The sequence below is a fragment of the Takifugu flavidus genome, chromosome 12 (assembly GCF_003711565.1).
Source record: "Takifugu flavidus isolate HTHZ2018 chromosome 12, ASM371156v2, whole genome shotgun sequence".
NCBI classification, from domain to species: Eukaryota; Metazoa; Chordata; class Actinopteri; order Tetraodontiformes; family Tetraodontidae; genus Takifugu; species Takifugu flavidus.
Window position 1 is genome coordinate 6293268 of NC_079531.1, and position 15586 is coordinate 6308853.

The 15586-nt window shown below is 43.5% G+C and overlaps 2 protein-coding genes and 1 pseudogene across 2 annotated transcripts; all 3 read right to left on the minus strand.

Annotated features, from left to right (window-relative positions):
* Positions 1-85: 85 nt before the first annotated feature.
* On the minus strand, positions 86-3314 carry LOC130535136 (extracellular calcium-sensing receptor-like). The gene is made up of 6 exons (XM_057050004.1): positions 3097-3314; positions 2734-3022; positions 1796-2602; positions 1495-1722; positions 1270-1393; positions 86-1171 (listed from the first exon to the last, which is right to left on the minus strand). Exons 1-6 carry the CDS (start codon positions 3312-3314, stop codon positions 267-269), a joined length of 2571 nt encoding a protein of 856 aa, XP_056905984.1. The 3' UTR covers positions 86-266.
* Positions 3315-4780: 1466 nt separating this feature from the next.
* LOC130535134 (extracellular calcium-sensing receptor-like) lies at positions 4781-7579 on the minus strand (annotated as a pseudogene).
* A 1590-nt stretch (positions 7580-9169) lies between these two features.
* On the minus strand, positions 9170-12007 carry LOC130535133 (extracellular calcium-sensing receptor-like). Its single transcript, XM_057050002.1, has 5 exons — positions 11741-12007; positions 10912-11667; positions 10611-10838; positions 10395-10518; positions 9170-10249 (listed from the first exon to the last, which is right to left on the minus strand). Exons 1-5 carry the CDS (start codon positions 11990-11992, stop codon positions 9342-9344), a joined length of 2268 nt encoding a protein of 755 aa, XP_056905982.1. The 5' UTR covers positions 11993-12007; the 3' UTR covers positions 9170-9341.
* Positions 12008-15586: the final 3579 nt, after the last annotated feature.

A 15586-nucleotide genomic window follows, 5' to 3' on the forward strand; every position in this document is an offset into this window, starting at 1 on the left:
TGTTGCTTTTACATGCAATTGTTGCTTTTAAAATACTTGACAGGGAAACTATTAAACAACTGTCCACGTAGTTTAACTTTATTGTAGCTTTAAATCGATAAATGACATTAACATGTGAGTCAATTCCATCCCAAAATCAAACTGACATAAGGTGCATTTTATATATGTGCACTTACATAATGCTCTGTATTGATAAAACACTTTCTGGACTTAAATATTAAAGAACAAAATTACTGTTATTTAAGTGATACAATTCTCAGTTCAGCCTAATTTTGATGGTTTCTCCCCATCATGTGTTTTTTAGTGTTTTTTTCTGGCTTCAATATTAATATATAACATTTTGGGGCAAATATACAGAAAAGTAACCCAAAACTTGAGGCCAGGATAGCAAAGATCTCCACGGCAACTGTGAACTTCCCAGGAGAGCTGACGTACGCTGGGATAAAAGTGACCCAAACTGCACAAAATATCAGCATGCTGAAGGTGATGAATTTAGCTTCGTTAAAATTATCAGGCAGCTTTCTAGCAAGAAAAGCAAGGATAAAGCAAATCACAGCCAAGAGCCCGATATACCCCAATACCACCCAAAACCACACTGGGGAACCTAAATTACACTCTAAAATAATGCGCTCTTTGGCATGAGCGGTATTTTTGTGAGGGTGTGGTGGGGCAAGCGTCAACCAGAGCACACAAATTATAACCTGCAAAATGATGCAGGCAAAAACACTTGTTCTCTGAAGTGGAACAGAACAGTAAAAAACTGTGTTTCCTGGCCTTTTTGCTGTAAATGCGAACAAAACAGCCACAGTTTTTGCCAGGACGCAGGACATGCAGAGAGCAAAGGTGATGCCGAACGCCGTGTGTCGCAGCACGCAGGACCACCTTGAGGGCCTCCCGATGAACGTGAGGGAACAAAGGAAGCACAGAGTCAGAGAGAAAAGAAGAAGAAAGCTCAGCTCGGAGTTACTGGCTTTGACAAGAGGTGTGTGACGGAACCGAAAAAAGACACAAAACACCAGCGACGTTAACGCAGCCCCAAACAGTGAAACGGCGGCAAGAAGGGCCCCCATGGTTTCTTCAAATGATAAGAACTCGATCACCTTTGGAACGCACTGGCTGTGATCTTCGTTTGACCAGAACTCCAGTGGGCACTGCAAACACTCTGCAGAGTCTAAAAATCAAAGGTGCCATGAATAAAGCTTGAAGCAGAAGAGAGTAAAAAAGATTGTTTCAGGATAAATATTGCCTGCTCTGAAGACTTGAACTTACTGCTGGAGTTGCTGATCTCTCCTGCAGCACAGGCGACACAGGTGAAACAGCAGATGGGTTTCCCCTTAATCACAGCCTGTCGGAAGCCTGGAATGCAACTCTGACTGCACACAGACAGCGGTCTCTGTTTTAAGACGAAAATACAAAATACATAGATGAAGCCATTTAACCCATGCCTGTATAAACATCAGCGTGTAAATCAATGCTTTTCAACATGCGTCGTACCTTCTGCAGCCTGGCAGCCCATGTTATATTGATGTTGTTCATGGTAAACTGCCTCCCGTTTGGTTGTGAAGCGTCATAGTTCCCAACGACCACAAATACTGTATTTCCTTCTGGGCTTCTCTGCCAGTTCACCAGCTCATAAGTAGCCGCCGGGTCTCCATAGTCATCAAAATACACTCTTTCACCTGACTGAAGAGTGAAGTTCACTGATTGCAGGTGCTCTACAACCTGTCAGAAAGAACAGGTCAATGGGGGTGTAAAGAAATTCAGCTGGACATAATTCTTAGAGACAACATCTTACCTGCTTTAGCTCAAAATCCTCTTTAGTGGTACATGACTGATTCACTGCCTCGCCACCTTGGCCACATTTTAGCATGCTATGCATAGCATGAGCCACAGCGTACACAGCTTTATACACATTGTTGGAGATCCTAAGTTCTGACACATCTGTAAAAGGATTCTGAATGTCCTTTAGCTTCTCAACGCCAGAGCACTGGGTGGCCCCGTGCACGTCAGACTGGAAACTACAACCAAATGTGGTCTCCCAGAATTCTTTGAGAAGATTATTCTGAGGGTTCTGACTTGGGTTAACCTGTAAAAGAAACTCTTGAAGGCCAGTTATCTTTGTCTTTCTGATGGTGAAGCCCAGGGACCCTGTCAGGATTGCTGAGTATTTCTTAAGAGCCAGGTGACCTGCTGTGATCCAGGACTCGCTGCCAACCCACTGCAGCCCCGTCAGGTTCTGCTTTACAGCCTCCTCCAGCAGAGCGGACATCTCACTCTGTGCAAGGAAGGCGACTAAAACCCTTGCGCTGCCACTTTTAATGACTGTGACCACCCTCGCAATCTGCTCGCTGGGGTCTGTCCACGAAAAGCCCTCCGAGTACTCAACACAGACCCCTTCCTGCTCAGCAGCCATAATAAATGTCGCCAGGCCATTGTTACCATAATCATTGTCACTTTTCACAGCCCCGACCCACGTCCAACCGAAATGTTTCACTAGTTTAGCCAGAGCTCTGCTCTGATAGAAGTCACTGGGGATGGTTCTGAAGAAGGAGGGGTACTCCTTCCTGTTACTGAGGCATGCACAGGTGGCAAAGTGGCTTATCTGAACAAAAAAGATAAAAAAAAGAGAGGAAAAAACAAGAGGGAAAGCAATACATGAATCAGAATCTGGACATTTTTTTTACCAAAGACAGAATCAAAAGCAAACCAATCACAAATATGACACATTATTACCACCGGTATTTGAAATATCCCTGAAATTTGAAGCATCACAATGGTTGAAGACGACTCCGAAGCACCAATAATTGCATGAACAGATGTCCGACTGGAGCAGCCTCCTTCTGGGGTTCTTGTCTTTCCATTCATTAAGGCCATTACTGCTCGTGTAGAAGGCAGCGTCAAACCGCACGTGTCAAATACTTTATAACCAATGGAAATATTTGGCAAAAGTGAGCTGCTGTTGTTGATCTCCTCTATTGCAAAAATCATTGTTTGGGCAAAGCGAAATTCTCTTAAATTAATCCTGAAAGGAAAATAACAGAGGTTTAGGTTCTCTGAAGGTAAAACAATAGCACTACAGTAGAAAATAAATGTTACCTGGAGCATGTGAGATCTTCTGGTGTCTCTTCAAAGGAGAGAGAAGGTTTTGACATTTGGCTGTGGAGAGTGAAGGCTCCCCCAATAGTGATGTCTCCTTCCTGAGATAACAGTGGAAACTCTGGTCTCCCCAACATCTCACACTTTAGATTGTCCTCGGCTCCAAAGGCTCCGTGGAAAAGCGCAAACAGAAGCATTACACAGACACAGACAGGCATCTGGTGGAACCTGACACACACAATCGTAAGCAAAAATGTCTCACAGAAGAAAACAGAAGAATTATATACTCCTGCAGGCCATCCTAATGTTTAACATCCTTTTATAAGAAGAAAGCCCTCATTGCTGATGTCAGAGGGTGCAGCTCCTCAACATTTAACTTGCTTTTTCTACTTCATTACATAATCACCATGACGACAACTTACTAATAGATTTGCATCTATTGCATCAAGAACTCTGCATCCTGCATTTCCCAGGGGACAACTTTGGGCCGTAGCAAGATTTTCCTTCATCCTACAGGAGGAAAAACTGCAGAATTTGTTGAGATGATTCATTGTTTGTAAATATCGCAGAAAATAAAGATGGATTAAAAAAATATTTTTGGAAACCCCTGAAAACATCTGGAGGTCATTGTAGAGACTGCATGAGGGTGCAGTGATCACCAATATCAGAGCAGGAGCATTCAGGGCTCCAGACTCTGGCATTTCTGCGCGAAGTTTGCGTTCTCTCTGTCCCCCCTTGCTTCCACAGCATAAAAACATGCATATTAGGTTCAGTGATGATTAATAGTCCCTAGTTGATAGTGAACAGTTACTGGTGGACAGGTGACCTGTCCAGGGTTTTTTCCTGCCTCAGTCTCCATAAACCTTAATCAGGATTAAGTGGTTAGATAAACTGAATTTGTCTCCTCAGGGTCACCAATTAATGAACTGGTAGCCAGCTTTCAGGCACTGGAATGAATGACCCCGCTATCACAAACAAACTGAGTTATTAGTTCATGTTTTGTAAATAGTCTAAATTGAGTTTAGTTGGAAGTTAAAGATGAAAGTAGTTGAATGTGGGAGAAGAATGTCTCAGAACTGTCATGTTATGTCAGACCTCAAATGAAAATGTGATACTTGAGGAGTTTTCTTTAAGTCATGATATTTGGAAGAGCGCAGTGATTGTTTTGTGGCCACAGGTATGATAGATAGGTAGTTTAGCACAACAACATTTATCACCTTTTCATCATGTCAATAATCTCTGTCAGATTCCTGATTTTTTTTCCATGTAGAATAAGCACATTGTACTTCTGTGTGCATGGAATGTGTGTGCCCTCCCCAACATAAAGACAAGGTTTGACCTGTGGATGCTAAGCCAGGTTGCAGTGGAGGGATGAAGGGAGTATCAGTCTGATTAGAACTTTCTCTTTTTCTGTTTGACTGAAGTTTGAGTTTCCCCCACCATGAAAGACAGCTATTCAAGGGTTAACTGTGTTACAGCGTTTGACCTTGGCACTGATCAGGTCTGGATCTAGTCTCCAGATGCCAGACGGCAAGTTGAAAGTGGTCAAATTTCACTATGCCAATCTATAGGATATCCTATTTGTGTTTATGAAGGCTGTTTGCTACCTGAAATAGAAAAAAGGACAAGTAAAAAACTCCTTAAAAGTCTTTATTTCTATCAAATAAAGATAAATATTGCACTTTACAAAGATAGTAGTGATACATACGGGTGATGTAGTACAGAGACTCGAACTAGTGAATCAAAAGCAATATTTATTTGGATTCTGTGCTATTTGTTATAACAAAGGAATATGTAAAATGTGGGTATTGTAGTTTTAGTGATTCTGTCGATTTCCCATCAGACCTTTCTTTGTGTTCAGTTCAGGCTTCAGGACAATAATGAAACATTTTGGTGCAAATATACAAAAGAGTAGGCCGTAACTCGAAGCCAAAATGGCAAAGATCTCCACAGCGACAGTGAACTTCCCGGGAGAGCTGACATAAGCTGGGATGAACGTAATCCAGACAGCACAGAATATCAGCATACTGAAGGTGATGAATTTAGCTTCGTTGAAGTTATCAGGAAGCTGGCGTGCTAAAAACGCCAGTATGAAACACAGGACAGCGAGTACACCTATGTATCCCAGCACGGCCCAGAACCCCACAGCTGAGCCCAGCGCACATTCTAGAATTATCTTCTCTTTGTAATGTTTTGTGTTCTTTAAAGCGAATGGAGGACCGATGGTCAGCCAAAGTATGCAAATCAAAACCTGGACAAGAGTAAAAGCCAGTACACTGAGTCTCTGCTGAGCAGGTCCGAACCATTTCATCACATTACTGCCAGGAAGTGTGGCTCTGAACGCCATCAGAACCACCATGGTTTTACCCAGAACACAGGAGATGCAGAGGACAAAGGTGATCCCGAAGGCCGTGTGTCGCAGCATGCAGGACCACCCGGAGGGTCGACCGATGAAGGTCAGAGAGCACAGGAAGCACAGAGTCAGAGAGAAGAGGAGCAGGAAGCTCAGCTCAGAGTTGTTGGCCTTCACTAATGGGGTGTTTTTATTGATCACAAACAGGGCTGTAACAGATAGAGTAAGAAAAACCCCCAGCAGTGTGAAAAACACCAGCACTACACCCATGGACTCAGTGAAGGAGAGAAACTCCACTTGTTTTGGCACACATGCATCTCTATTCTGGTTTGGCCAGAACTCTTCAGGACACTTTTTGCAGTCATTAGCATCTGTGAAAAGAGATAAGGGAGCCATGAACGTAGCTTCATATCACAAAAGCAGCGAGAACGGAACGCATCATGGCTAACTTTAATATGAGGCAGAGAGAGCAGCAAGAGAACATGTGAAAACGGCTGCGTTTCAGCTCCATTGTACCTGTGCTGTTGCTAACTTCTCCTTCAGCACATGAGAGATACAGTCGTAGCAGCAGAGCGGCTTTCCTTTCTGTGGGACTTTACGAGTTCCTGGGCGACAGCTCTCACTACACACGGACACGGGCACCTTGGAATTGAAGAGCAAAATAATTCTATTTCATTTTTTCCACATATCAGACCTCCAAGAATGTAAATGTTGCTATAGTGACAAATATTTGCCTCTCTTTTGCCTCCAGGCCACATAATGTCTTCTGTCTTGAGCAGGAACCTGAGTCCAGGTGGCAGAGAGGCATCATAAAATCCGACCGGTTTAAACTGGACCGATCCACCTGAGCTGCGCTGCCAGTTCACCACCTCGTATCGAGCAACAGCTGCGCCCGTTCCATCAAACCACACCTGCTCCCCATTCTTAGTGGTAAAGTTGACCACTTTTAGAGCCTCCACGATCTGAAACACATCAAGATACATTCATCAGTGTCTCAGAAAAATAAATAACATCAATACAGAGATGAATTTCTACCTGCTGGTGTGTCACCTTCACGGTTTTGTCACACACGCCACTTATGGAGCACTGCAGGGTGCTGTGCAGAGAATGCGCCACTGCATAAACGGCTTTGTAAATGTTGCCAGAGTATCTCAGTTCCGCCACATCGTCAGCATAACCTTTAAACGCAGCGAGGTCACCGTTTTCTCGGCAAGTTGCTGGTCCCGCCATGCCGTCCTCTATCATCTTCTTGCACTCAAATTCGGTCTCCCAGAAGTCTCCAATCAAAAAATCATCCAGGTCGCTGATAGCGGCCTTTTCCACAGCAAAGCCAAGGGAACCTCCAAGGACGCCAAAGCTGGTGGGGGTCACCAGGCTGTCGGCGGTGATCCAGGCTTCCACGCCGACAAACTGCAGACCCGTTACGTTGTGCAGGCTCAGCTGCTGCAGGAGGTTATTCATCTCCACGTGGGCCAAGAAACCCACGATGACCCGCGCCGTCCCTCGCCTGATCACCTCCACCACTTTCAGGAGTTTTTCTGGCTCAGCCCTGTGGAATTTCTCCGTGTACTCCACGCACACCCCTTCCTCCTGAGCGGCGGTGAGAAATATGGCCATGCCGTTGTTGCCGTAGTCGCTGTCGCTGTTGACCGCTCCGACCCAAGTCCAGCCGAGTGCTTGACCAGCTGGGCGAGGGCCCGGCTTTGGTAGAGGTCACTGGCAATGGTTCGAAAGAAGGAAGGGTGCTCCTTCCTGTCGCTCAAACACTCACAAGTCGCAGAATGACTTATCTGCAGGAGAAAGAGGAACGGAATAAAGACGGGTGACATGTGAAAGCTATACTGGATGCCACAACTGTCTCACCACTGGTATTTCAAAAGGTCCAGTGAGACGGGACAGTACAATGGTCGAAGAGGACTCCGACTCGCCAATAATGGCGTGCACAGATGACCGATAAGAGCAGTTCTTTCCAGCGGTCAACTCGCCGTTCATCAAGGCCATGGCCGCACGCACCGAGGAGAGTGTCGAGCCACAGGTGTCGTAGATCCGATAGCCAATGGACACATTGGGAAGAAGGAAATCACTTTTATTTATTTCCTCAATTGCAAAGATCATGGTCTGGGCAAACCGGAACTCCCTAAGATTGACGCTGACACACACAGAAACAGACAGGTGAAAATATAAAGTTAGCCCGAGGAAATCCAAGAAACGATCTCGGAATTACCTGGAACAGGAAATCCGAGCAGGTTTCTCTTGGTGGGAAAGCGAAGGCTGTGTGACTTTACTGTGGACGGAAAAGGCTCCTCCGATCACCACATCGCCCTCTCTGGACAGCAGGGGAACTCTGGACTCCCCAGTATCTGACAGGAAGACGCTCGGACTTGTGCTGATGTCAATTTCAACAAGAGCCCGATGAAGAAGAGCTCAGCTATCACCTGTGGCATTTTTCCTTCCTTCAAATGAGCTGAGCCATCCAGGCTAAACTGGGTCAGAATGGCTCAAATGAGAGTTTATAATCTCAGGTGATAACAGAACTCTCAGCCAATCAGAGAACTGAGATGTATACGTCAATAAATTAATGACTCTTCCCCCTCACAAAGAGGCCCGCAGCATAATTGGTCCTTTTGAATTTATTATTATATATTTCTGACAGACTTTCAATTTGAAACTTTTATCACTTGCGCAGATCTCCATGCCATAACAAACATACGTAGGTTCCATCAAGAACTAGACCCCAACAATTAAGCCGTTATTCATCCTGGTCCTGGTTCTGGAGACACTTTACAGTTTACAGACTGATCCAAACTGTCTCCATTGTCTTGTGCTGTTAGGTTCAAGTATGCAAGATGACAAATTATTTTACAAAAATTTAGGTATTACAGTCTACAGTTGTGCTTATAGTGTATTACCCAGGGATATCAGGGTTTTGTTTCCTATTCATTGATAAAGTTTCTTGTTTGGTGCTATTTCCTCCTCCCTTTTACTGTTTGTATAGCAGTTATTAATCTGTCCATGATTATTATTTCAACTGTGCTCAGAAATTTCCAATTAGTGAGAATTTGAATTCAAGACAAAGTGAACCTGAGGCATGAATGTTCTTCCTCAGTTTTCCTCAGTTTTCCTCAGTTACATATTGGATATTGCTTTGGATTTGAGCTGTTATTTATATTTCTTTATTCATTAAATTACCTCATTACATCATTTTGATAAAACCCATTGTTTGTTTAAGAGAGTAAAACTCAGACATTTGGCAAATGATGAAAAGAAACAATTATTCCTCCTGACCTCTCTAGCCGTTGGAGCGTGGCCTATTTAATTTGTTGTTATTTTCCAGTTTAATTCTCAGATGATACGTTTCATAACCCGTTTAATTAAAAAAGGAAATGCTTGTGCTTTTGGAGATGACCGTAACTCAGGCCTCGGGCTCTTCCAGGTTGCAGTGGAGGGATGAAGGGAGTATCAGTCTGATTAGAACTTTCTCTTTTTCTGTTTGACTGAAGTTTGAGTTTCCCCCACCATGAAAGACAGCTATTCAAGGGTTAACTGTGTTACAGCTTTTGACCTTGGCACTGATCAGGTCTGGATCTAGTCTCCAGATGCCAGACGGCAAGTTGAAAGTGGTCAAATTTCACTATGCCAATCTATAGGATATCCTATTTGTGTTTATGAAGGCTGTTTGCTACCTGAAATAGAAAAAAGGACAAGTAAAAAACTCCTTAAAAGTCTTTATTTCTATCAAATAAAGATAAATATTGCACTTTACAAAGATAGTAGTGATACATACGGGTGATGTAGTACAGAGACTCGAACTAGTGAATCAAAAGCAATATTTATTTGGATTCTGTGCTATTTGTTATAACAAAGGAAAATGTAAAATGTGGGTATTGTAGTTTTAGTGATTCTGTCGATTTCCCATCAGACCTTTCTTTGTGTTCAGTTCAGGCTTCAGGACAATAATGAAACATTTTGGTGCAAATATACAAAAGAGTAGGCCGTAACTCGAAGCCAAAATGGCAAAGATCTCCACAGCGACAGTGAACTTCCCGGGAGAGCTGACATAAGCTGGGATGAACGTAATCCAGACAGCACAGAATATCAGCATACTGAAGGTGATGAATTTAGCTTCGTTGAAGTTATCAGGAAGCTGGCGTGCTAAAAACGCCAGTATGAAACACAGGACAGCGAGTACACCTATGTATCCCAGCACGGCCCAGAACCCCACAGCTGAGCCCAGCGCACATTCTAGAATTATCTTCTCTTTGTAATGTTTTGTGTTCTTTAAAGCGAATGGAGGACCGATGGTCAGCCAAAGTATGCAAATCAAAACCTGGACAAGAGTAAAAGCCAGTACACTGAGTCTCTGCTGAGCAGGTCCGAACCATTTCATCACATTACTGCCAGGAAGTGTGGCTCTGAACGCCATCAGAACCACCATGGTTTTACCCAGAACACAGGAGATGCAGAGGACAAAGGTGATCCCGAAGGCCGCGTGTCGCAGCATGCAGGACCACCCGGAGGGTCGACCGATGAAGGTCAGAGAGCACAGGAAGCACAGAGTCAGAGAGAAGAGGAGCAGGAAGCTCAGCTCAGAGTTGTTGGCCTTCACTAATGGGGTGTTTTTATTGATCACAAACAGGGCTGTAACAGATAGAGTAAGAAAAACCCCCAGCAGTGCGAAAAACACCAGCACTACACCCATGGACTCAGTGAAGGAGAGAAACTCCACTTGTTTTGGCACACATGCATCTCTATTCTGGTTTGGCCAGAACTCCTCAGGACACTTTTTGCAGTCATTAGCATCTGTGAAAAGAGATAAGGGAGCCATGAACGTAGCTTCATATCACAAAAGCAGCGAGAACGGAACGCATCATGGCTAACTTTAATATGAGGCAGAGAGAGCAGCAAGAGAACATGTGAAAACGGCTGCGTTTCAGCTCCATTGTACCTGTGCTGTTGCTAACTTCTCCTTCAGCACATGAGATACAGTCGTAGCAGCAGAGCGGCTTTCCTTTCTGTGGGACTTTACGAGTTCCTGGGCGACAGCTCTCACTACACACGGACACGGGCACCTTGGAATTGAAGAGCAAAATAATTCTATTTCATTTTTTCTACATATCAGACCTCCAAGAATGTAAATGTTGCTATAGTGACAAATATTTGCCTCTCTTTTGCCTCCAGGCCACATAATGTCTTCTGTCTTGAGCAGGAACCTGAGTCCAGGTGGCAGAGAGGCATCATAAAATCCGACCGGTTTAAACTGGACCGATCCACCTGAGCTGCGCTGCCAGTTCACCACCTCGTATCGAGCCACAGCTATGCCCGTTCCATCAAACCACACCTGCTCCCCATTCTTAGTGGTAAAGTTGACCACTTTTAGAGCCTCCACTATCTGAAACACATCAAGATACATTTATCAACGTCTCAGAAAAATAAATAACATCAATACAGAGATGAATTTCTACCTGCTGGTGTGTCACCTTCACGGTTTTGTCACACACGCCACTTATGGAGCACTGCAGGGTGCTGTGCAGAGAATGCGCCACTGCATAAACGGCTTTGTAAATGTTGCCAGAGCATCTCAGTTCCGCCACATCGTCAGCATAACCTTTAAACGCAGCGAGGTCACCATTTTCTCGGCAAGTTGCTGGTCCCGCCATGCCGTCCTCTATCGTCTCCTTGCACTCAAATTCGGTCTCCCAGAAACCTCCAATCAAAAAATCATCCAGGTCACTGATAGCGGCCTTTTCCACAGCGAAGCCAAGAGAACCTCCAAGGACGCCAAAGCTGGTGGGGGTCACCAGGCTGTTGGCGGTGATCCAGGCTTCCACGCCGACAAACTGCAGGCCCGTTACGTTGTGCAGGCTCAGCTGCTGCAGGAGGTTATTCATCTCCACGTAGGCCAAGAAACCCACGATGACCCGCGCCGTCCCTCGCCTGATCACCTCCACCACTTTCAGGAGTTTTTCTGGCTCAGCCCTGTGGAATTTCTCCGTGTACTCCACGCACACCCCTTCCTCCTGAGCGGCGGTGAGAAATATGGCCATGCCGTTGTTGCCGTAGTCGCTGTCGCTGTTGACCGCTCCGACCCAAGTCCAGCCGAAGTGCTTGACCAGCTGGGCGAGGGCCCGGCTTTGGTAGAGGTCACTGGCAATGGTTCGAAAGAAGGAAGGGTGCTCCTTCCTGTCGCTCAAACACTCACAAGTCGCAGAATGACTTATCTGCAGGAGAAAGAGGAACGGAATAAAGACGGGTGACATGTGAAAGCTATACTGGATGCCACAACTGTCTCACCACTGGTATTTCAAAAGGTCCAGTGAGACGGGACAGTACAATGGTTGAAAAGGACTCCGACTCGCCAATAATGGCGTGCACAGATGACCGATAAGAGCAGTTCTTTCCAGCGGTCAACTCGCCGTTCATCAAGGCCATGGCCGCACGCACCGAGGAGAGTGTCGAGCCACAGGTGTCGTAGATCCGATAGCCAATGGACACATTGGGAAGAAGGAAATCACTTTTATTTATTTCCTCAATTGCAAAGATCATGGACTGGGCAAACCGGAACTCCCTAAGATTGACGCTGACACACACAGAAACAGACAGGTGAAAATATAAAGTTAGCCCAAGGAAATCCAAGAAACGATCTCGGAATTACCTGGAACAGGAAATCTGAGCAGGTTTCTCTCGGTAGGAAAGCGAAGGCTGTGTGACTTTACTGTGGACGGAAAAGGCTCCTCCGATCACCACATCGCCCTCTCTGGACAGCAGGGGGAACTCTGGACTCCCCAGTATCTGACAGGAAGACGCTCGGACTTGTGCTGATGTCAATTTCAACAAGAGCCCGATGAAGAAGAGCTCAGCTATCACCTGTGGCATTTTTCCTTCCTTCAAATGGGCCGAGCCATCCAGGCTAAACTGGGTCAGAATGGCCCAAATGAGAGTTTATAATCTCAGGTGATAACAGAACTCTCAGCCAATCAGAGAACTGAGACGTATAAGTCAATAAATTAATGACTCTTCCTCCTCACAAAGAGGCCCGCAGCATAATTGGTCCTTTTGAATTTATTATTATATATTTCTGACAGACTTTCAATTTGAAACTTTTATCACTTGCGCAGATCTTCATGCCGTAACAAACATACGTAGGTTCCATCAAGAACTAGACCCCAACAATTAAGCCGTTATTCATCCTGGTCCTGGTTCTGGAGACACTTTACAGTTTACAGACTGATCCAAAGTGTCTCCATTGTCTTGTGCTGTTAGGTTCAAGTATGCAAGATGACAAATTCTTTTACAAAAATTTAGGTATGACAGTCTACAGTTGTGCTTATAGTGTATTACCCAGGGATGTCAGGGTTTTGTTTCCTATTCATTGATAAAGTTTCTTGTTTGGTGCTATTTCCTCCTCCCTTTTACTGTTTGTATAGCAGTTATTAATCTGTCCATGATTAATATTTCAACTGTGCTCAGAAATTTTCAATTAGTGAGAATTTGAATTCAAGTCATAGTGAACCTGAGGCATGAATGTTCTTCCTCAGTTTTCCTCAGTTTTCCTCAGTTACATATTGGATATTGCTTTGGATTTGAGCTGTTATTTATATTTCTTTATTCATTAAATTACCTCATTACATCATTTTGATAAAACCCATTGTTTGTTTAAGAGAGTAAAACTCAGACATTTGGCAAATGATGAAAAGAAACAATTATTCCTCCTGACCTCTCTAGCCGTTGGAGCGTGGCCTATTTAATTTGTTGTTATTTTCCAGTTTAATTCTCAGATGATACGTTTCATAACCCGTTTAATTAAAAGAGGAAATGTTTGTGTTTTTGGAGGAGATGACCTAACTCAGGCCTCAGGCTCTTCCTTTTTCACAAACACACTAATGAACAAACAAGCTCCCTTTGGACTTTAGTAAGTGTGCCTCCTGGATTCTTCCAGGCTTCCATCATGCATTTTGAACATGATTAAGTGCAATTTAGATAGTTGCAAAGATATAATAACACACTTTTGCAGAATTCAAATGAGGCAGCTGTATATTTGCTGTTCAGATAAAGATGTCGACTCAAGCGTCTTGCAGCTTTCATGTCAATTTTACGGACAAATGTGTTTGGATTAGGAAATCAAAGTTACACTTTTGACAACCGATCAAAATAAACACGGCAGCACAGCTCATTTAGCGAGGCATCCAACCATGTGAGATTTAATTTGTTATTATTCTTCAGTCAAAAGGATGTTTGACAGCCAGCTGATGCGCCTCCTAAACCCCCTGAAATTAAAAAAAGGAGTCATTGTTTGTGTGTTTGTAGTGTTGTGGGGCAGATATGAAACAGTTTCATGTCTCTGGGGGGGATGATTTAGCAGGAACACCTGGGGCCCCAGGCCTGACCTTGCCTGATACTTCACAAACATGATTAACAAATTCCCCCAAGAGTCACCAGCGTCTCCTGTCCTTTTTCTCAACTTACAAACCTCCTTTCCAGCCTGTTGCATCATAACCCCCCCCCACACACACACACACCACACACACACACACACACACACACACACACACACACACAAAATGTATCAGGCCGTCAGCATGAATCCAGGCTGAAAAGTGACCCCCTTTTAACTGACCATGACATTCCAAACTTGACTGTCTTAGTGCTAAAAGATGAAGGAAAAGGGTCACTTCAGGTGTGACCAGCTTTACTGTTGTATCAAACATAACAAATTTCTGAATTTCATGCCAATCTATCCTCATAAATAATATTTTTAGAAGTGCAACAGACCAGTTGGCCTCATGATTTGATTCTATGGTTTTAGTATCTATTTTAAATGACAGCTCAGGTCAGTTTGACTTTATTTAAATAGCTTCTCTTGCTATCTGGAGTGTCTCTCGGTGGTTTACAGGAACCCGGAGCCTGACCCCTGAGGGGTCATGTAAATAAGTTGCACATTAAAATGTTTACGCAATGAAGATTTATAGTCTAACAGTATAAATGAGAAAATGTAATTAGGTTCCTGTAGCCTTGATCAATCCTCGATCAATCCAAGTCGACTGCAAAGTAATAATATCCTTTTTTAAAAACAATGTAGAAAAAAGTATGGGATAGAAGTCAGTGTGTAACTATGGAAGCATTTGAATTAATTGGATCTAGTGGCATAAATTTGATGATACTGTTCAAAAAATAAGTGTTTACAGATGGTCGCTAAATATCTGGACTTAAACGTTTGTCTGAAGAGTGTTACTAAGTTGACCGCAAGTTCATAAAACTTGGCTGTGAGGTCTGTTCCATCTGAGCCCAGCAGAGATCATTTGGTCAATGGCGCCACCTATTGTTTAATATTGGTACAGCCGAGGAGACGACAGCAGGTGGAGTGTCACACCAGTGCTTCGTGTCACAGTAGAGTAATATTCCACAGGTTGCAGAGTTCACTGGTGCATGTATGAATTCGTAATAAAATTGGGTTAACAAACAAATGTGGATGTGAGTTCTGCATGACCAAAGTATCAATTTATCCATTAACTAAGAGCTCACCAAGATCCGAATTATTTCCTATATATTGAACTTTAGTTGTTGAAGAAGTTCTTTTAATGATCCCACAAAAGTTTAGCTGTTAACACTAAAGATATATCTTTATATGTTCATCACAATTATTAACAGCGTTTTAATGCTTCATTTTTCATTAAACAACTTTTGTTTTGACCTTATTCTGCAGGGGATCTAAGGATTTACTGAAGAACCTTATGAAATATTTAAACTTTTGAAGTGATGCACCCCAACAGTTTCACTTGCTTTCTTTCCATTATCTGGTGTCTTGCCAAAATATTTTCTATTTCCTCTGTTATAATCATCATTTTAAAAAAAGAGAAAGTTGTAAGAGTCACATGAACATTCAAAAAGACCTTTTCATGGGTTGATTTTCTGCTTCATTCAGGCTTTCATTGCTCTCACACCTTTATTTTTACAGTCACATTTAGACCTCTGTCTCCAGTGATATTTTCCACACTGAACGTGTAGTAAAGACGTAAAAAAAAAAAAAAACCAATGATGTTATTGTCAATACTGTGGAACACTATTGTTAAAATTAACGTAACACAAAATTAATTTTCTCCTCAAATTGATCTCTGAGAGTAATTTGTGAGACCTTGTTCA